Below are 20,413 nucleotides of genomic sequence, written 5' to 3'. Positions count from 1 at the left end.
AACTTACTCACTGTATGAACGATTAATGATCAAAGTTCATAGGTTTATGGTTATCCAACCAAATGTAAACGAACTTATATACTAACTTAATTTTAAATGCTTGTAAAGATGTAAGAACTCGTATTAGGTCCTTACTTATGAAAAAATATTCGACTTTTTATTCCACCTATACCAAAGGAGGAATAAAAATTCGAATATTTTTTAATTTAAAATATTTATTAATCAAAGTAAGAACCATTATTACGAGTATCTATACACTTTTGTCATCTCATAGGTAGTTAATTGATCCCTTTACTAAAAATACCATAACTACTATCGGAGTTGAAGTTTTCCCTTGAAAGAAGTTGTCCTAATTTCGAAAAAAAAGGTAATCTGTTGGAGCAAGGTCCGGGGAGTAGAGTGGATGTCTTAGACATGCCAACTGAAGCTCCTCTAGGTGAGGAGAAAGAGAGAATCGTGAGGTAATTTGGTAGCCGTCTATTGTGCAGTGTGTAGTCTAGCGCTGTCGTGAAGTAGCAGTGGCGTAGAGCTATTGACCAGCCTCGGCCAGGTTCTAGCCATTTCGATGAGCATTTCCAATTATCGTAGAGAATCCACTTTTCGTCACAGGTAATGATTTGATTTAAAAACCCTTCATTATTGTGCCGGTTAAGTAATGTAACGCAGCTGTCGATAGGCGTTTGCCAGTTTGCTTTACCCAATTCGTGAGGTACCCACCTTACAATTTGCTTCAAATGGATTAAAATATTTTTATCACTAACACCGAAGCCTGAAGCGAACTCGGACGTGGTTTGCGTTAGTTACGCTTCCACAATAGCCTTCAATTCTTCATTATCAACTAGGGTCGCCGGCCGTCCAAGGGGCTTGTTCTGCTAGTCGAAATTTCCAGCACGAAAACGTTGGAACCCAAAACGCACTGTGTTTTCTTTTGCGACACGATCGCCATAGTACGCATCAATAACCCTTCGAGCCGTTTCCGCAGCACTGGTGCCACGGTGGAACTCGTACTCGTAAATAACACGATATTTCATGTTTTCCATTTTGTAAACTAAGTGCCGCAAAAAGAAAAATCAGAAGAAAAAAAAAATACCAACGAATGACGGTTACAAAACACATAATGTGTAAGTAGCTCGGTATAAATTTTAATTTGCATTTCCTAACCAAAGGGAAGAAATTGATGATTAAAGTGGCCAGTATAAGAAAACGCCAGTTTCCCATGTAAGGACCTAATATACATACGTTCTGATTTTCTATCAAGTACTGAGATACCAAACTGACTTATAATTAGCAATCATTTATGATTAGGTAGATCTAAAATGCAGAACAATAATTAGAAATTATTTTTTGTTGCTTCATCTATTGCAAACAACAGACTACGACCGTGTTGCCTAAGTCAACTCTGTTATCACAAGATTCCTTGTCATAATTGAAGTAAGAAGCAGCTTTCAGCCACTGGTTGTCTAGAAGAAAATAAATCGCTATAAACGTTAAGCCTAAAATATGAATCAAAGAGAATTCATTCTTAATTTTCACATGAAGCGAGTTCATGTCATTTCCACTGAGGCAATAATTACCTACTTTAACCATTTTAATAGGTAGATATTTGATATTCAGATTTTGATGGGTTTTTCCTACGGAAATTAAATTTAAGTAGGTAGTATGTACATAAGTATGTCATTTCGTCGATGTAAACTTTAGAACGTTTAAATCGAAACAGTAGGTAACACAAGAAAGCTACCTGTATCAAATAGCAGGTACCCACCGACGCAATTCTTCCTACACTTAAATTAAATTATAGAAATTATTGCCAACTAAACGCTCTTAAAAAAAGCGAGAAAAGGATAATTTATTTAAAAAGTAATTTACTTACTGCCTTATTCTTTTTCGACCTTTCCTGCCTCTACGCAACGGGTTAAAAATTTTGCGCTTTAATTTATATCTACCATAATATTCACAATTAATTCAGAGTGAAACCAGGCAATCAAAAAATGGTTAAGTTTCAAGATTTAAATCCTCCGTCTAAAATAATAACATACATAAAGTACGTACCTTCACAACTATTTAATGATGCAATAACACCAATTGGAAAATGTGTAAGAGCCACTAGTTATGTGATATTAATTAAGAAGCGTCCGGGTGTAGTGCACGTTTATATCGCCGCGGCCCCAGTGTGATAGCAATGCGTGCCGTTGGCGTGACTCGCGCCGCCCGATGCTCTCATTATCTTTGAATACTACATACCTACCTAATTCTGATCGTATGTACAATATACTCACATTCATACACGTATATACCGTGCTAAAACTTTTCAATAAGATGTACGAATCGAAACAGTAGATACTTAGTCCTTTCTTATCGTGTTTTCATTATACTCATACCTAATTAAAAAGCTAAAATAAACAAGTATTAAAATGTGCGACCAAAAATTCTATAAGATCTTAAATTTTCAGTCAAACGAAAATAGATAGTTTTTTGACCGGAGTGCGTAGAGGCGTATAACCTCAATCGGGAATTAGATATTTATTCATGTTTAAAACCTTTCATAACATATACGCATAACTATAACAGCATACGCCACTGCCACAAAGTAAATGTCTATGTCGATTGATGAAGATGACCGTAACACAGCACATGCAAGCAATTCGTACCGTAAGATGTCTCTCAAAATGTTTGTCGTGTCAAATTTTTGACCTATATCCGCTTTACCTGCGTAATTATTAACCATTTTAGTCTGCTTATTTAGACAAAACAACTTATATTGTTGAATATTCTCTCATAAAATAAACAGAACAAATGTACGTGGAAAACAATTAATTTTCCAGAACAGAAAACAAGAGAATTGTTATTTTTGCTGGCAGCTTGTAACGTAGTTCATTGTACTACCTTGAAATGTGAACTATTATTGTAGCGTACCCTTATCTGCATACCAACTACATACAAATTACTTGAACTATACTGAAGTCACCCGCAACTTTCAGCCAAATTAATCATCGATGTAAAAAATATTTCTTTTGAGTAACAAACAGATAATAATACAATTACGCAACATCTCATCGGATCAGAGACATGTGAGAACTAGGTCCCACCATTGTATTGATGGGTTCAGGTAAGGTATCTTATGAAGGCGCTTGCCACGTGGCAGGTACCGCCAGCTGGAGAAGCTATTTTGGTGATCGGTGGCAGGCCCCGGCAGACCGACACCAGACGACGTCGCCGCCCCCGCGCTCCTCGCCACCTCTAAAAATAACCGTACTGTGCATTCTTGGGCGAACGATGTTAAATTTTTGTCGAGTACTCGCGACCACATGCCGTTTGTTTTGGCCCCTCACCGACGGTAACCTTCGACCGTGGAGATGGCCGGCCGTCATAATAATAGCATCCGGTTTCTGTGGAGAACGCATCGCTGGCTTTCAAGACCAACTTTGTAGTACACTACATCTAAGAGGCGGCTATTTTCAATAAATAACACACATCACGCACGTACTACTTTCTCGATGATCTCATTTCTAGTTGTTTGGTAAGCAATTACCAAGTACAAACAATAACATCTTTTAACAATGTAGTTTTGAGATCTAATCAAATAATATATAAGGAGTAAACTTATACACAGTTTTTAATAATTCTATGCACAAGCACTATTAAAATGTGTGTCATAAACGGGAGAGTCCCGTTTAAGTTACCTACTATTATAACTTGATAGTGTAAAACTTGACTACAAACTTTTCCCTACCTTGCTTGAATTTCGCAGTGAAATCAACTTTACGAATACATTTACATTTGTGTAATCTGCCCACTGATGTGAATATTCTTCCCTATTTGGCCATCGATATTATCACAATATGGGGAAATCCAAACAGATACCTTAAAACTGCCCATCCTGCTGGACAGATAACACCAAATCGTAAACTAGTGGAAACTGCCCCACTGTTTCAATTAAGCAAATTCCATTGTTAATTTTTAAAAGGTGTTTTTAAAATAAAGAATCCTAGCCATCCATCCTACAAGGTTTAAGATTCTACATAAAAGTATGAAGGCAACAAACAGTTTTTTACCCAAAACTAAAACATTAAAGTTCATCTGTATGTTTAAGGGGGAAATAAGGCCAATGTAACAATGTAGTTAATTGGTAAGAACCACATTCCTCTATATATCAAATAGCATAATATATCCATAGCAAATAGATTACAGATAACAAAGGTCAGTCTTATTCTTATGAAATACTTACAATAGTGTAACCCTTATACATTTTTGAGTAAGTATTCAGTAAATAAATAAGCTGAAACAACATGTTCATAGTGTTTCGTGGCAGCGCGTGCACGCATTCGACTCTGCAAGCTTGTTGAGCGAGATATTCTGATTAAGATCTGCTAAAATTAGCACGACCACGCAAACAAACTCCCTGTAAAAATAGAACCGCACATAATGCACAAACATCTATGTGCTGTGTACGCTCAAGTGGCTCGTATAGCCATTTAAGGTTCTTATTTTTCAGAAACGAAACAGCACATTCCGATTACCTTAAATTATACACGTATCTTTTAGGTATAATTTAACAGAGCCCAGATGGTATGACTTTGGTACCCTGGAGATTGGGGCGGCCTTTGGTGTGGGATGCTACTTGTGTCGACACACTTGCGCCGTCTCATCTTCAGGGTACTAAATCTAAGGCCGGTTCTGCTGCAAATGAAGCAGAAAACCTCAAAAGGCGCAAATATGTAGGTATCGATAATATCTATACTTTTGAACCTTTAGGGGTAGAAACTCTGTGACCGTGGTGCCCATCTGCCCATCAGCTTTTCCGACAATTGTCGAAAAAGCTGATTGAGGTATCTCGTGACCGGAGGACTGGAAATTATCTGGCTTACAGAATCTGCATTGCCATTCAAATTGGCAATGCTGCCAGCCTTCTAGGCACACTCCCGCATGTTGATGCTATGCAGGGACAGGGACTGTACAATTTATAAATTAAATTTTAGTTTGTAGTCATCTTTTTTCTTTCTTTTTATAAGAAGTTTTAGTTCTAAATTAATTAGTTTGTAAGTATCTTTTTTCTTTATTTTTATAAGTAGTTTTAGTATTAAAATATCGTATGTCAGGTAACACAATAAAAATGGTATAATTTTACATGTAATAAAAATAATAACTTCTGAAATAAAGCACACTATCACTATCTCTCAATCTCAATCTCCATCCAATGAGTTTCAGCTAAACGTGGTCTTGGAATCTGTAGCTACATTGATTCTGTCTTTCTTAGATAAAGTCAATGTGTGTTTAAACAAAACAAAATATTGTTAATAAATACATAGTCATTAGAATTAGATGAAGCTTTGTGAACGTGAACTTTCTGAGCTTATGCTTCCGGCTTTCGTTCTACGGCGTAGAGCCTCTACGCCGTAGCATCGCTACGAAGAAAAGCGTCGGCTTTCCGCGAACATGCGAGGTATTATTCTGAATGTTAAATTAAACATAGTCAAATTAGCCGACGCATTTCTCAAAACCGTTGTCGTCATTGACATTCATTTTCGTCTGATTGATAAAAACAAAATATATAGTAACTTAACATTATATATGCATTGTATATTTTTATTCTTACTGTACCTGCTTCTTTTAAATATACTCTAACTTTATTTAATATACCCTGCCAGTCACGCCTCTTGTGTGCTGGCAGGGAATAAAAAATACTGAAAACAACTTTTAAACCTTATTTAGAAAAAAATACTTTCCTATCGCAATAAAAATTTTACGAATAACTGTAGTGCAAACAATAACACCTTCATGAATATATTGAATTCCGGGCAGCTAAACGTGGCCTTTTAGACTTTTCAAGAGTCTTGGCTCCGTCTACGCTATTCGTCGTATTAGGCATTTGACAGATGTGGCAAGTGGCAAGTAAGTTAGTATATTTTACTTATTTTCATAGTTTAATGTCTTATGGTCTACTGCTTTGGGGAGCAGCAGCAGACATACAAACTATTTTCATTCTACAAAAAAGGGCAATTCGAGCTATCTACGGCTTAAAACAAAGAGATTCATTTAGAGATTTTTTCAAAACCCTTAATATTTTAACATTGCCCTCACAATACATTTTCGATAACATTATGCATGTTAGGAAAAACTTAGACGCTTTCAAAAAAGTAGGTGAATGTACTAGTAGATCACTGCGGAACAATTACAAGTTGTCGATCCCAGCGCATCGGCTGGCTAAGGTAGGGAAATCATTTCTGATTAATTGTATAAGATTTTATAATAAATTACCAAAAAGTGTTCTTGAAATGAATGATAGAAAATTCAAAAAGTACATTAAAGATGAGCTTTGTAGGAAAGCCTATTACAGCACGGAGGATTATATAAATGATAAACATGTGTGGCCCGAGCTTGACATAATGGCCTCTTAAATGCTTGTGCATTTTTGACATGGTGTTGACATAATTTGTACAGTGTGTACATATTTTATTTTATCTTTATTTATTTGACGAAATATTCGTATTGAAATAACTAGTTCTACATTCATTCATATTTTTTAATGTAGACAATGTGTATTCGTCCATGATTTAGATTTAAGAGATCTATATTTTTTACATTGACGTCCGATGAAAATGCTGCAGTGTAGTTTGTTCCGCCGCTTCTTCTACACATGCGCTTTGGAAGCGGAATTTTATAATTAGATTTAAGTGATGTGACGTCAATAAGTGATACCTTGTATCCAATTTTGAAAATAAATCTATTCTATTCTGTGTATCCCGCAAGGGATACAGACGTGACTATATGTATGTATAGATAGAGTAATAAGCTGTTCAGTACATGATCCTTTGATAAAAATGTTTAATTATTAACAGAAATATGGTTATCCGTTTCAGGGTGGTGGTGGGCAGGCGCATGCGTCGGCGCCGCCGTGTTGTTGTGCGCGGCGGGCGCCCTGGCGCGCCCGCACTGGCGTCGTCGACACGTTGCCGCCGCGGCTGCCGCCGCCAACCCCGTGAGTGCTATTTATTTAACCTAGGCTAAATAACCTATCTTATATCACGATCTTTTACAAAATATCTTGACGGGTGAATAAAAACATGATACACAGGGTGATACAAGTTTTTATCGTTCCTCAACCATGTACCAACCCGGTGACTATATTCCAAATAACATTAGGAAGTTTTCTTGTTAATCCAAGGAAAAAATCGGGAAATAATTTACACGTTCTCGCAATTGGGATAGGTAGTCATGATCCAATAAAGGTTAAGTTGCCCTGCAAGGTTGCGAGATTCAGATTGGTTGGAGTCGCCGGGAACTTATCTTACCTGGCTTGTGATCTTATGCACACCTCCAAGGAAGTAAAGACAAATGTCGACGATTTTCAAGAAGATTGTAAGAAACGATCACGAAGCTATTGGATAAAGCTTGTATTAATTCAAACATTATTCATTTTTAACATTGCTTACCTTTTGGCATTTTAATACCGAATTACGGAACTTTTGCTGCCATTCCGAAAAATCTATTCTTAATCTAAAAATTAAGAAGAGCCAAAATAAAACACCAGCAAGCAATACTGATACATATTACTTGACCATTACTGGATCCTGTGAACCAGTACATTAGAAATGAATGACTTGGGACCTCAACTTCAACTCTCGACTTTCGCTCTGAATAAAATATGCAATTTGTACCTATCCCTGGACATATATATAAAATTACGTCTTACGGAGTAGACAGAGCCAATAGTCTTAAAAAGACTGTACATGTGACGTAATCTTCAGGGTGTAGGAATTAAACTATTATTTTTCATGAATGTATATTCCGTAAGAAGAAAAGAGAAGCATTAAAAGAGCATATAGGTATATCCCAAACGTGGGAACGAAAAAAGACGAGTTTAACATTGAGTAATAACGCGGACAGAGCTAGCATGATAGGTTTATGATAGGTCCTATGATTTAGCTTTGTACTGATTATAATTACTATTATAATTGATTACCTGCCGTAGTCTGATAATGTAATAGGTCAAATTTTAATTGTAAATTTTAAAAAAAGGTACTTACAACTAGAATATCTTAATAAAAGGTTTATTCCTTGTTCGGGCAGGCGGTAATATATTTTGAAACAATTCGTCATGGGAATTGATTGGTAGTTACTCTAGCTGGTTACGTACGACTACGGCTACAACTCGATCATTGAGCAATGCCAACCGTCTCGTCTCGTCTCGCAAGCCGACAAACGCGTCATCGCTCACTACAATAATAGGTGCGCATACATAACACCGACAACGATGGCTGGCAGCAATCGCTCTATACTTGTATGTGTGTCATGATGTAGGTATATACACATATTATACACTCTTACAGTACTCAGGATAGCACACACATAGTATCAACATATCCTATAGGTCTAAAGTACCAACACCGCACACAAATATGAGTAGACAGTTTGTTTGTGTGTTTGTGAGAGCAACCATACACATACTGTAGTGTGCGGCGACATCGGGGCAGCCGGTGCACCGCGCCCGCCTGCCCGTTCTCCCCGCTACGCGACTGCGAACACCGCGCCGCGTCCGCCGCGTCATTGAACAACAAGACTCGCTCTACGGCAGGCGTTTTCCTGCCAATATGAAAAGAGTTAAGAAACTATATCACAAAATACGCGATAGTGGAATTTCAACGTTATCTTTATTTTACAAATAATTTATTTTTATAGTGTTATTACATTGAAAAACATATTTTTATTTATTAGTGAATGATGTCTAGTTAATTATTGTAAATACGCTACATACACGGGTGTTGTAATCTTCATTTAGTGCAGTGATTGTTTTGTTAAAGCCTGAAGAGAAATTGCAATGTCAATGACAGTGTGTGTATTATAAAATTCTACAGTACCTACGTGTTATGGTGATCGATTTGACTTCTTACGATTCGATTGTTGTGTCATCGGACCCATTGACACAAGCAAAGGACATCACTAACTGTCATATGTGGAAAACCTACAAAAATTGTAGACGACACTGTTGAAAATAGTAAGTAATTTGTTTAATACCAAGGAGCTCTATATTTTTCTAGTTTTCGTTATATCCAGGCGTGATTGATCATTTGTGATATTCTTACCGTAAACAGTAGTTTTAAATTAAGTACTACATATCATAAAAAGAACATCCTCAATCATGAATTGTGGAAAATTCGTGAAGTATTACAATAAAATGTTTGATAAATGTATATCAGAGAAGTTCTTAGTAGAGTGAGTGAGGCCCGAGGCGGTCGAATGTCCGCGAGACGGCGGGAGCGTGCCAAGTGATAAGAGGCGCGCCGATAGCGACGTCACACCCAGACGTTGTTTGTGTGAATTTAAATAAATTTTCATGACAGACAGTTCCGTAATCACCTCTGGCCATATCACCAGTCTTGACAAGCCAACTAGATATCATGCAAATTCCAGTGAATGTGTCCATAAAGAATTACTGTAAAGTTACTACTATCACTAGGTACTGTAAAGTTAATGTAAATTGTCTGTAAGATTCTTGAACAATTGAAAATTCTTAAAATTTCACTAACACTTTTGTATTAACAATTCAACAACAACACATATGTTTTGAATGTATTAATATTCATATTTAATTAATCTCCAGAAACATCAATTAAATCAATTCATTACCATTTAATATTTAAAATTCTATTATTTTAAAAAGTATACATATTATATATATATTTATTTAAATTAAGATTGAGAGATTAACAAACTTTATTTTCCACATAAGCAACTTAAAGGCTTTAAGATAGAATTGAGATTCAAATAGTGACAGGTTGCTAGCCCATTGCCTAAGAGAAGAATCCCAAGTGTATAAGCCTATCACCTAGTAGCATTTTACGACATCCATGGGAAAAAGATGAAGTAGTCCTATTCTTTTTTTACGATTGGTGCAGGAAACTACACGGCACCTACTTATTTTGCCTCCGGATCTGCTGCATGATATTTAGCCCATCTCCACACTCTATGCTATCTGTATGCCAAATTCATAAAGATTATTTCAGTGGATTATCTTTTTCACATTTATAATATCTAAAGTATATATCATGTTTGTCATTTAAAGGCTCTTCTGGATCCCATAAATAATCAGAATTGTAATATAATATGTGCTACTGCTGCACCCTTAAATATCATTGTAATATTTTCAAGTATCTCTGAGTTTGAATAGCAATAGAATAATAGCATTGTAATCAGAACTATTATATTTATTTGTTTTATTCATTTCACTACCTTTAAGGTGTATACAAACATGATTACAAGAATGCATTGTTATTAGTCCAATACTTTTATGATTTTGTATTATTCTGTATTTCTTTTTAATAATTTCACAGCTGATAATGCAAATCTTGAAAAGACTGATAGGCCATATTCAACTATTAAGCTTAATAATAGAATTGAGATTCAAATAGTGACAGGTAGCTAGCCCATCGCCTAAAAAAAAGAGTTAAGCCTATCCCTTAGTCGCCTTTTACGACATCCATGGAAAAGAGATGGAGTGGTCCTATTCTTTTTTGTATTGGTGCCGGGAACCACACGTCTTTAAAATTTCCTTCCTTAAATTTCAAATAAATTCATATTAAAATAATCAGAATAAAAGTCATTACCTGTCAGTAGTTTAACCATTTTAATTTGACAAGAAAACAACAAAACCCAACTACCTTTATAATTTAACTAAAATAATGATACTAATATTAGATTTCTTACATACCTTAGAACAATATGATGATGAGAACTTAGTAAATGAAATGGTATGCTTAGATTATGAAGTTTAGTTATTCTATTACATAAAACATACACCATACAATATGTACCTACATATTATTATTATTATGTCCGTTTGAAATCCAAAAAGAAATATGAAAAATCCAAACCAAACTAATATTATGATATATTAATTAAAATAAACTATAAATGTGATGATGGTAAGTCTGCCTCCTTCCTTAACCACTGAACCCATCTCTAAAAAATTTTATAATTAATTTCTTTTCATGAAAAAACATGAAAATTTTTAAAAGCTAGTAAAAGTGAGTCAGTGAAAGCTAGTAAAACACACTTTTAAACTTATAAAAGACAAAAATTCCTATTTATTAAAACAGTATGTATTGGACCATAATACTTTACAGGACAATTTATCCCTTTGGAAAAATATGTTGGAATTGTTCATTTTACTTATATGCGTAAACCTGTGTTATATGAGGGAGTGGAGTACACAGTTCTACACATGACTTAGGCCTATAAGCTTGTATCCTTAGATCTTTAATATAATAGTCAGATATATAGTTACGCTAAGCATAGCCAAACAGAGGAATTTTATTAATACATACGTAGACAGAGCCAACAGTCTTGAAAAGACTGAATGGCCATGTTCAGCTATTTGACTTTATGATAGAATTAGATTCAAATAGTGACAGTTTGCTAGCCCATCGCCTTAAAAAGAATCCCAAGTTTGTAAGCCTATCCCTTAGTCGCCTTTTACGACATCCATGGGCAAGAGATGGAGTGGTCCTATTCTTTTTGTATTGGTGCCGGGAACCACATTGCAGAATTTTATGATATTCCGATTAACTTAAGTAAAGCCCTGGAAAAAAGCTAACTGCAATACCAATACAAAAGTATAGTGTAATGGTGTTGTTGCACCAGCTGTGACAATTTGGTTTGCTTTCATCTTATTTTACTTTTTTTATACAAAATTTGATATTGATAAAGGTTTATGTTCTTGCTCCTCTTACTAGTCTATTACATGGCACTAAAGAAGGTTTATACAAGTTCTTATTTCAGTTGTTGGTTGAAACACAACTTGGACATAAGAGACTTGAAAACTTGTGAAGGCACTATAGCTTTACCAATTGTCAGTAACTAGTTAGGCAGCTTGCATACATACATATGATCACGTCTTTATCCCTTACGGGGTAGACAGAGCCAACAGTCTTGAAAAAACTGATAGGCCACGTTCAGCTGTTTGGCTTAATGATAGAATTGAGATTCAAATAGTGACGGGTTGCTAGCCCATCGCCTAAAAAAAGAATCCCAAGTTTGTAAGCCTATCCCTTAGTCGTCTTTTACGACATCCATGGGAACAAGATGGAGTGGTCCTATTCTTTTTTGTATTGGTGCCGGAAACCACACGGCAGCTTGCCTGAAAATAAAAGGCCCTGGGGTCCTTGATCTTACCAAAAATAATATACATATATCTACTTAATTGAATTTAACTTAAGGCAGACTAGTTATGACACTACTTATTAAGGTGATGATATAAAACTACAATTATTAAATAGCATTAAATTTAGAGAATTTGTATTGTTGTAGTTTATATTAAGCCATATGAATATCTGTCTACCCCGCAGAAGATATAGACGTGATTATATGAATGCAGTTTCCCTACCTACGTTATTAAGATTACATGATGTCTTATGCATTTGGTTGCATACTCTATGCTAATAATTGATATAATCTTACTTCAAAGCCGCTATGCACAGAAACAAAATAAGGTTGGTTCCCGATATTTATATAGCTCCGTCTTACTAAAATATTATTCACACAAACTCAAAAATAATAAACACATACATCATAGGTATGTTAAAATGTTTATACAGAAACTCAAATTTTACGAAAATCGCACTTTATCACTCTGCCTCAGGTTTTTGTGTTCCGGCCTTTAAGTATCTATTACTGTCATCCAGAACCACTACATAGTTTCAGTTGTGATGAGGACCACATAAGTGAGAGCAGTGTGTTGTGATTTGCAGATGCTCTCGGTTCAAGTGCCGGGGTGCGCGGGCATGGAGCGGCTGGGCGCGCCGGGGGGACCGCGCCTCAGGCACGACCACAGAACCCATCATTCCACATTGTGAGTATCATGCTTTTCTTATACTACCATTGACTAAAGAATTTCTACATCATAAACTATAAAATATCTGATATACCAAATGCAATGTCGACAATTCGCCATTTACCGCTACTAGGTACTGATAAAAAAAACCATACTCCACAATTTGCAATTAAAATTAATAAATTACGAATTTGGGGTGTGTGTTTTAAAACATCTTTTGTTATATCGACTTACTATCGAATACTTCTTCATCTCATCACTTCTTCGCCATTTAATTATCTGAAAATAGTTCCTTATTTGCCATTGCTGTGTATTGTACATTATGCCATATCGTTTTCCATGGATGTCAGAAAAGGCGACTAAGGGATAGTCTCATAAACTTGGGATTATTCTTTTAGACCATGGCTTGCAAATTGCCACTATTTAAATCTCAATTCCATCTTTAAGCCATACAGCTGAACGTAGCCTTTCAGTCTTTGTGAGACTGTTGGCTATGTCTTCCCCGTAAGGGATAAAGTCGTGATTATAATGTATGTAGGTATGTTGCCGTTACTTTAAAAAGGAAACGCTGGTTTACATAAAACGTAGCCTTTGTTATATGAATTCATGTAATAATACATTGATACCTTTCCAATATTTCAATGGCCAATGAGTTTTAATCATTCCTATGTTTGTTCACATAACAGAAAAGCCTAGTCTAGTGTATGCATAATGCATAATATATCAAACACCGACGATTAGCGACTGACGCACTTGAACTCAAAACTTGACCTTGCTTTTTATTTTAATTTCTAGCATTACTTATGTTGAGTTAGTATAAATGGAATATAGGATCATGAAACTCCATTATTTTCCGGTATTTCGCAAGGGAAAAGTTGACAAACTTATTACAAAAATACTCTAATAGTAAGAGGTGGACTTGGCAGGCAGCTTAAAGTGCAACCCCAAATTTATGATTCGAGATAGAGAATGGAAGTTATTTCCGATAAGTAAAACTTAAAGAAAAAACACGAACAAACGGGTTCAATAAAACAGCACAGATACTCATATTTATTAAAATGGACTTCGGTTTATCGTACCTACCTATCAGTCTGCAAATCATGCCAATATCAAGTCTTAAGATTGATCCCAAAGATAACAGACGGAGACAACTTTAGTCTTAAATTTCCGCTTTTAATTGTTATCATTATTCTCTTCTATTTATCAGTAGAAAGACATCTGAAGCAAAGTTCATATGCGATAAGTAATAATCTTATACGAAAAATTTGTGTCCTTATACTAAATATAGGTAATACTGCGATAAATGGAATTATAATGTTTATACTTGTCTTGTGTACAATACAAACATCAAAATGATAAGGCAATACAAGTGGTTAAAATTAACTTTTAAGACTTACAACTATCTTCAAAACCACAACACCGTAACAAGAGTAGAATCTAATATTCTAGAATAAATTGTACTTTATTACCATTAAGGAAACTACCCTTGAAACAAACTATTAGAAGCTATTATACATACAAGAACAGTCATATGATGATTGCTCAAAACATCACCACGAGATTAAATCGAAGTTTCTCTTTCTGGCTTTTACTCAGATTTGGATGAATATTAAGAGATCAATCAATTCGACTAGAAAAAAAGCAAAACGACTGGCTGATACCTCTTATCAAGTGGTCTAAAGCCCCCACTGATGTGTGTGTCTCTTAATTTAAAATTGTTATGACAGCTAACGATAAAGCCAAAAACGTAACAAATATTAAATGCTGATATCAACGAGGAAGAAAAGAGCGTCCTATTAAAAAGCTAATTCAACTGTTTCTGAGTTATTTCGATTACTAGCCGATGCACACAATCGTATTAATAGCTCAATTTAATAAATTTCCAGGGAATGGGAGAAGCAGCAGAGACTGCAAGCAGTGGTGGGGCGTATACAGGAGATGGTGGAGCAGGACGCGCGCGCGCGCTCCGCCGCCGCGGCAGAGAGGCTCGGTCTGCCGCCCAGCATACAGCTGCCCGACGGAGAGTACGGGCAAGACGCAAACTTGCAGTTACGGGTCCCTTATCAGGTGTGTTTCTCATCATACATGTAGATTTAATCACTTACAGAGCCTCAAAAAGACTACTTACAGATCCATGAAAAAGAAATGGAGTGATCTTATTCTAAAATATCCGAAAAAAACACTGCACATTCTGCCAACTAGGTTTGGGTGTGGTAATTTTACGTCTTGAAAGGTGGTGGAAAATGATTCCTCTATAGTTAACGGGCCTGGCACCCAAGATCCAGCTGCTGGATGGCGAATATGGACAGCACACAAACTAGCAGTTACGGGTCCCTTATCAGGTGGGTTTCTCTTCATATATACGTCTTTATCCTTTACATCCATGGAAAAGAGATGGGGTATTCCTACTAATAATGCCGAGAAACACAAAGCACCTATTTCTTGTCATTCTCATAAGTTTTGTGTGTGGCGATTTGGCTCTTTAAAAGGTTCTTTATATTTAACCGTTCTACCGCCCAGCTTACAGTTACCCGGCAGAGAGTACGGGCAAGACGCAAATCTGCTGTTACGGGTCTCTGCCAACAATAGGTTTGTAAGTGTGTGAATACCTTTTAAGTTCAACTCGCCTGACTATCCAGATCCTTCCGGCCACCTAGTTCAAATAGGACGCGAACTAGCAGTTACGGGCTTTTTATCAGGTCTGTTTCTCTTCATACATCTTTAGCTTTTTCAGATCTGACAGAGCCAACAGGTTCGACTTACTTCTTCCTTGAAAAAAAGATAGTGGTCCTTTTCTAAATTGCCGGAAAAGACACTGCACTGATTACTCGTCATTCTGCCAACAATAGGTTTATAGAAGAATAATTTTCCAGCAAAATTACCACAATTTTTCTGAAAAATTATTCTTCTATATTCAACCAACCTGGTTTTCAGCATTTAACTAGAAGACGATTAGGGTCTACGAACTATGAGCAAACCCTATGTACAGTGCTTCTCAAGCTAATTACATTTTAAGTTCCCGTGGCGAACCCATTGCAAGGTTCGAAATGAGTTTGCGATAAATTTCAACTTTTCGACGAGGACTGCAACCAAGCGGGAACCAGTTATAGTTTCGTATTTCTTATAAGGTTTGCTCTCTCTCTCTCTCTCTCTGCCTGCCAGCTCTCTGCCATAATGTGAATGTTTTGTTTGCTTTGTATGAATGGTTCTTCTCCCTCTTCTTGATTACGCTGATACTTGTTATCTGGATGTCACTGAAGAACCATTAAACAAATTGGAGCGTCTTCAAAATCTATCCATTCAATTCATATTTGGGTTTCGCAAATACGATCATGTTTCTTCTTTTCGATCGCAACTGAAGTGGCTCCCGATCCAACTTCGTCGCAACTTGCACGTTGTGACTATGCTTTATACCACCTTACTTAAAGGAGCGTTTCAGTTTCTACAGCGATGCTCAAGACACCACATGTGGATTGCGTAGTACGGTTTCTCTCAGACTAAGATTACCTGTATTTCATACCAAATTCTCTTCTCACTCCTTCACTGTGCAGGCTATCCGCCTGTGGAATGCTCTTCCAGTTTACATACGAAAAACCCAGACTATAGGCAGTTTCAAAGACCTTAAGTCTCACTATCTTTCTACACTTTCCTAATTTATATTATATCATATACTTATTATATTTATATTACCTATATCATTATTTATTTATGTCGGTATATTTCAATGTAGTATGTTTATTGTGTTTATATTAGGTTTAGGTATATTTATACTTTGCATTTTATTTTATATGTACTGCGCCAATCGCCTTTCTATTTTAATTTCCTCTCACCCTAAGGTTGACTAGAAAAGATTGCTTGAGCGATAAGTCCACCTTTGTACCTCATTACCTTTGTATTTTTTTTCGGTGGTGGTGGTGGTCTTATGGTGCAATAAAGAGTATCCATCTATCTGTGGTTATTTAAAAATAGGTTAGAAAAAAAATAAAGCATCGAGTAATGATTTGAGCATATTGACGCATTGTAACTGGGCCCCCTTTGGTTGCAGCAAGCCGAGCTGACGCGCAGCAGCTTCCAGCCGCCGCCCAACAAGTGCGTGAGCGACGTGCCGGCGTGGGCGGGCGCGGAGGCGGGCCGCAGCGCCGGCAAGAAGGACGGGCTGCTGCAGAAGGCCACGCGCTGGTGGGTGCGCATGGGGCGCGGCGCGGCGCCCGCCTGCCTGCCGGCCGGGCCGCCCTGCGTCATGGTGCCGCGCCGCGCGCCGCCGCCCGACGCGTGACGCCGCGCCTCTACCATATCACGCTTACATTCCATTACCGGGCCGGCCCGCGGGCCCGCCCGCCGCCCGCCGCCGCGCAGGGTTACAGACTTGGTATTTATTGTTCGCTCGGGAGCGGCGCCGGGCCGCTTGTGACGTGTGAGTGGCGGAGTGCGGAGTGCGGCGACGCCGAAACTAAGACTGAACTAAAAAGATATAACGCTATAAAGTTTACATTGAAGTATGTTGTCTTAGGTAAAATTAATTCAAATAGACGCAATTAAAAGTATATAATATTTAATGAATCTTTCGATTGTAACCTTCGATGATATTGTATATTGTGAAAGAGGTCAGTCAATAGTGAGCTAATGTCTTACGGTGTACAGTTTCATGTTTAAGTGATCTATTTTAAAGTTTAATTTCTATCCAGCAGTGTAACATCTGTGTTTAAACAACTTTTATATTTATTTGTGTAATAATAGAATGCATATCAGTACAGTAAATGTGAGCATTATTAATTTACAAAACATAGTTACTATTTAATTGTAAATATTATCTTTAATTTAATTTAGATTAATAATGACCGAACGCCAGAATCCGAGGGTCTTTTCAATTGAGTGTTTGCTACATTCCATATTTATGTTGAAATATTCTCAATAATACTGTACTTCACTTGTCGTCGCCCGGCTTCGTTATCTCGCTGTTCTGCGTTTGTATGCTTCACTATTTTGTGCTAGTGAGTGATATTAAATGCAAGTGAATCGAAATCTCATTAGGGATAGACATGGTTTAAATTAAAGATATTGGTTGAGTTAGTTATATATAATTAGGTATTTATTGTTTTTATCATAAGGCAAATATATCCTGTGTGGAAAATAATCTGAAAATTCATGAAAACAAGTGATTGACAAGCAGGATATGCGCCGAATTTTGTTATCAGCATTAAAGGCCTATTCCAAGTCTTTTTTTCATAACTTTTCCTGTTAAATAAAGTGTAAGTTTGTAGACCATTAAGAAAGACAATGATTGAGCACATCCCTGCCTAGACCTTAAACACTAGTCACTTTACGATAATGGCATTGTTATTTTATAATGTCAATCCTATACACTACTGCTTAAGAGTGCTTCCAATTATTTTCAAACTAAACACAGGAAGCTATTATGTTACAAAATATTTTATTACTATTTATTTTACTTGTGCAATATTTTCCCCACAAGTTCCACAATATCGTTATTAGTAATACTTTTCATACAAACCATCAGACAGTGTTTAAAGGAAAACATTTGTATCAAATTTTGACCTGGTGAATTCATATATTTTCATGTAAGTCCAGTTAAAAGTCACTGTTCTCATTACATTCAATTACATACATGTTTTCCATTACATTGAAATCAATCCCAGTAAACCCTAACACTCGAAAATCTTGTTTTTTATTACTTTCATCATAAGTTTTACTGCTGGAGAGCTATTTTTTTTTATTTTGTGGCGCATTGGTGCCAAGACAGGCGATTATTTTAATGAAATAAAGAATGCAACACGTAAGATTACAACATTACGTCAATTAAAAAGAAAGCCCTCCCCATTTGCCTCGCGGATATTAAAAACATCTATCTATAAACGCACTAATTAAAGTTTACTTTTTCACGAGTGAATTTAGATCTATGAATAATTTTTAAGGTGTTCGAATGCTTTAAGCAACTACCGTTACCGGTACCATATTCGACTGTACGAATCTTTAAATTTTTAGCATAATATATTATGGTCGTAACGTACATTTTATCAGTTGCGTTATCCGTGAGGCGTTAAGGCCTACGTCATGGCGTTACCAATCCGTTTGCATGTATCTTTGCTACCTATGTGAAGAATAAAAGCACTGAACATCATTGTTGCTGCAAATTTTATATTATCACATCGAGAAACTTTTGATGAAACTTGCTCCTTTTATAGAATTGCACGGCAATAAATGGTGTATTCTTTGCGGAGATGTAATGAGTTCAGTAATTTATTACTTGCATTTTTTTCACGTAAATGCGTTAAGGTAACATTGATTTTAAATTGACCACTTATATTATTTTTCAGCTGTTAGAACTAGAAACCTATTGGTACCTACTTGTACAAAATACTAAATATAAAAGTTGTTTAAAAGTAGTTTCACAGATTAGATAATTTAATCTAGATTCAAACAATATTCCATTTGTCATATTAATAAGTAAATGCAGAATCAAATGTTTAATAATAAAAGAAAACTACATTAAATTATGACCTACCAATAATTACGAAATAGTTTTTATTTCCCTTCTACCTTAATATTTCGCCGACGCTCACCATTTACCAACGTATCAGTATCACATTTAGGGGGAAGTCCCCCAGTGGCGGACACCTAAGGTTATTTCAAAATAAAACATAAAATATTTAAGGAATGTTTATAAAATTATGACTTATATTAGATAACAAAGTTAGAAATCAAATTAATTTAACAAAAATGCAACCTCTGCTAAAAAATAATTAATACTATCAAACAAACTTTGGTAACAAAAAACATAATTTTAAAAAGTGGCACCTAGTACCGGACGAATATTTGTGCACGCAACTGACACCAGTTTCATCACAGTTATAAATTCTTGAGGGTGTGAATGTTGTACTGTTTCATCAGCTTTTCAAGGTTGTCGTAGAAGAGATCCACTCGTGGTTTGTTAAATCCTACGGGGCGCATCATGCTTGTCGATTCCGGTGTTCTCAACGAAATGTCAGAATGCCTTTTCATGAAGTCGTAATTTTTTATTGCGACTTTTATTTTTTATTTATCAGCACTGCCTTTTTCTTTATTAAATCGATGAGGAATCTTCATGACTTCAGCTAAGTCCTATGCTAATTTAAGAAACTTCTTTTTCTGGCATGCATCTATTCGATAAACCTTTAATGTGGTCCACCAAGACTTCTTCATACTCTGCTGAGAAGGTGTTAGTGAATCTACCTAACTTTGGTTTCATTGTTACTTCTTCTCGATTTAGGGTCTTATTTAATGTATAGTGCTTTTAGTAATATTGTATCGCATTGCAGCTTGTCTTACACTCAGTTCTTTTAACATAACCTTATCAATAGCAGTTTGTAAGCTCTGTGGATCCCAGGATCCTTTCTTTTTCTTCTCTTCCATTTTAACTATCTTCTTTCTTCTATACTCTAAAACAAAATTAAATAATTAGAATAAAATACGTAATTTCTTACAAGAAATATCAATATGTTTACTGTCCGGCACTAAGGGACGACTTAGTGTCCGGTGCTAAGGGACACACATTTTCGTTCATTAGATGGTATCTACTAAAATTGTTTA

At 36.1% G+C, this 20,413-nt stretch overlaps 1 protein-coding gene across 1 annotated transcript in view; it reads left to right on the top strand.

Annotated features, from left to right (window-relative positions):
• Positions 1–19,061, top strand: part of LOC106135108 (uncharacterized) — a 38,488-nt gene extending 19,427 nt beyond the window's left edge. The window contains exons 3-6 of the mRNA XM_060946639.1: positions 6,858–6,976; positions 12,744–12,844; positions 14,713–14,893; positions 16,872–19,061. Coding sequence (XP_060802622.1) covers positions 6,858–6,976; positions 12,744–12,844; positions 14,713–14,893; positions 16,872–17,102 — 632 coding nt within the window. The 3' untranslated portion in view covers positions 17,103–19,061. The remainder of the gene's footprint in view (positions 1–6,857; positions 6,977–12,743; positions 12,845–14,712; positions 14,894–16,871) is intronic.
• The last annotated feature ends 1,352 nt before the right edge of the window (positions 19,062–20,413 follow it).

This window comes from Amyelois transitella, chromosome 11 (assembly GCF_032362555.1).
Source record: "Amyelois transitella isolate CPQ chromosome 11, ilAmyTran1.1, whole genome shotgun sequence".
NCBI classification, from domain to species: Eukaryota; Metazoa; Arthropoda; class Insecta; order Lepidoptera; family Pyralidae; genus Amyelois; species Amyelois transitella.
The sequence above is the reverse complement of the archived record's forward strand: the minus strand, read 5'-3'. Positions and strand labels throughout refer to the sequence as shown.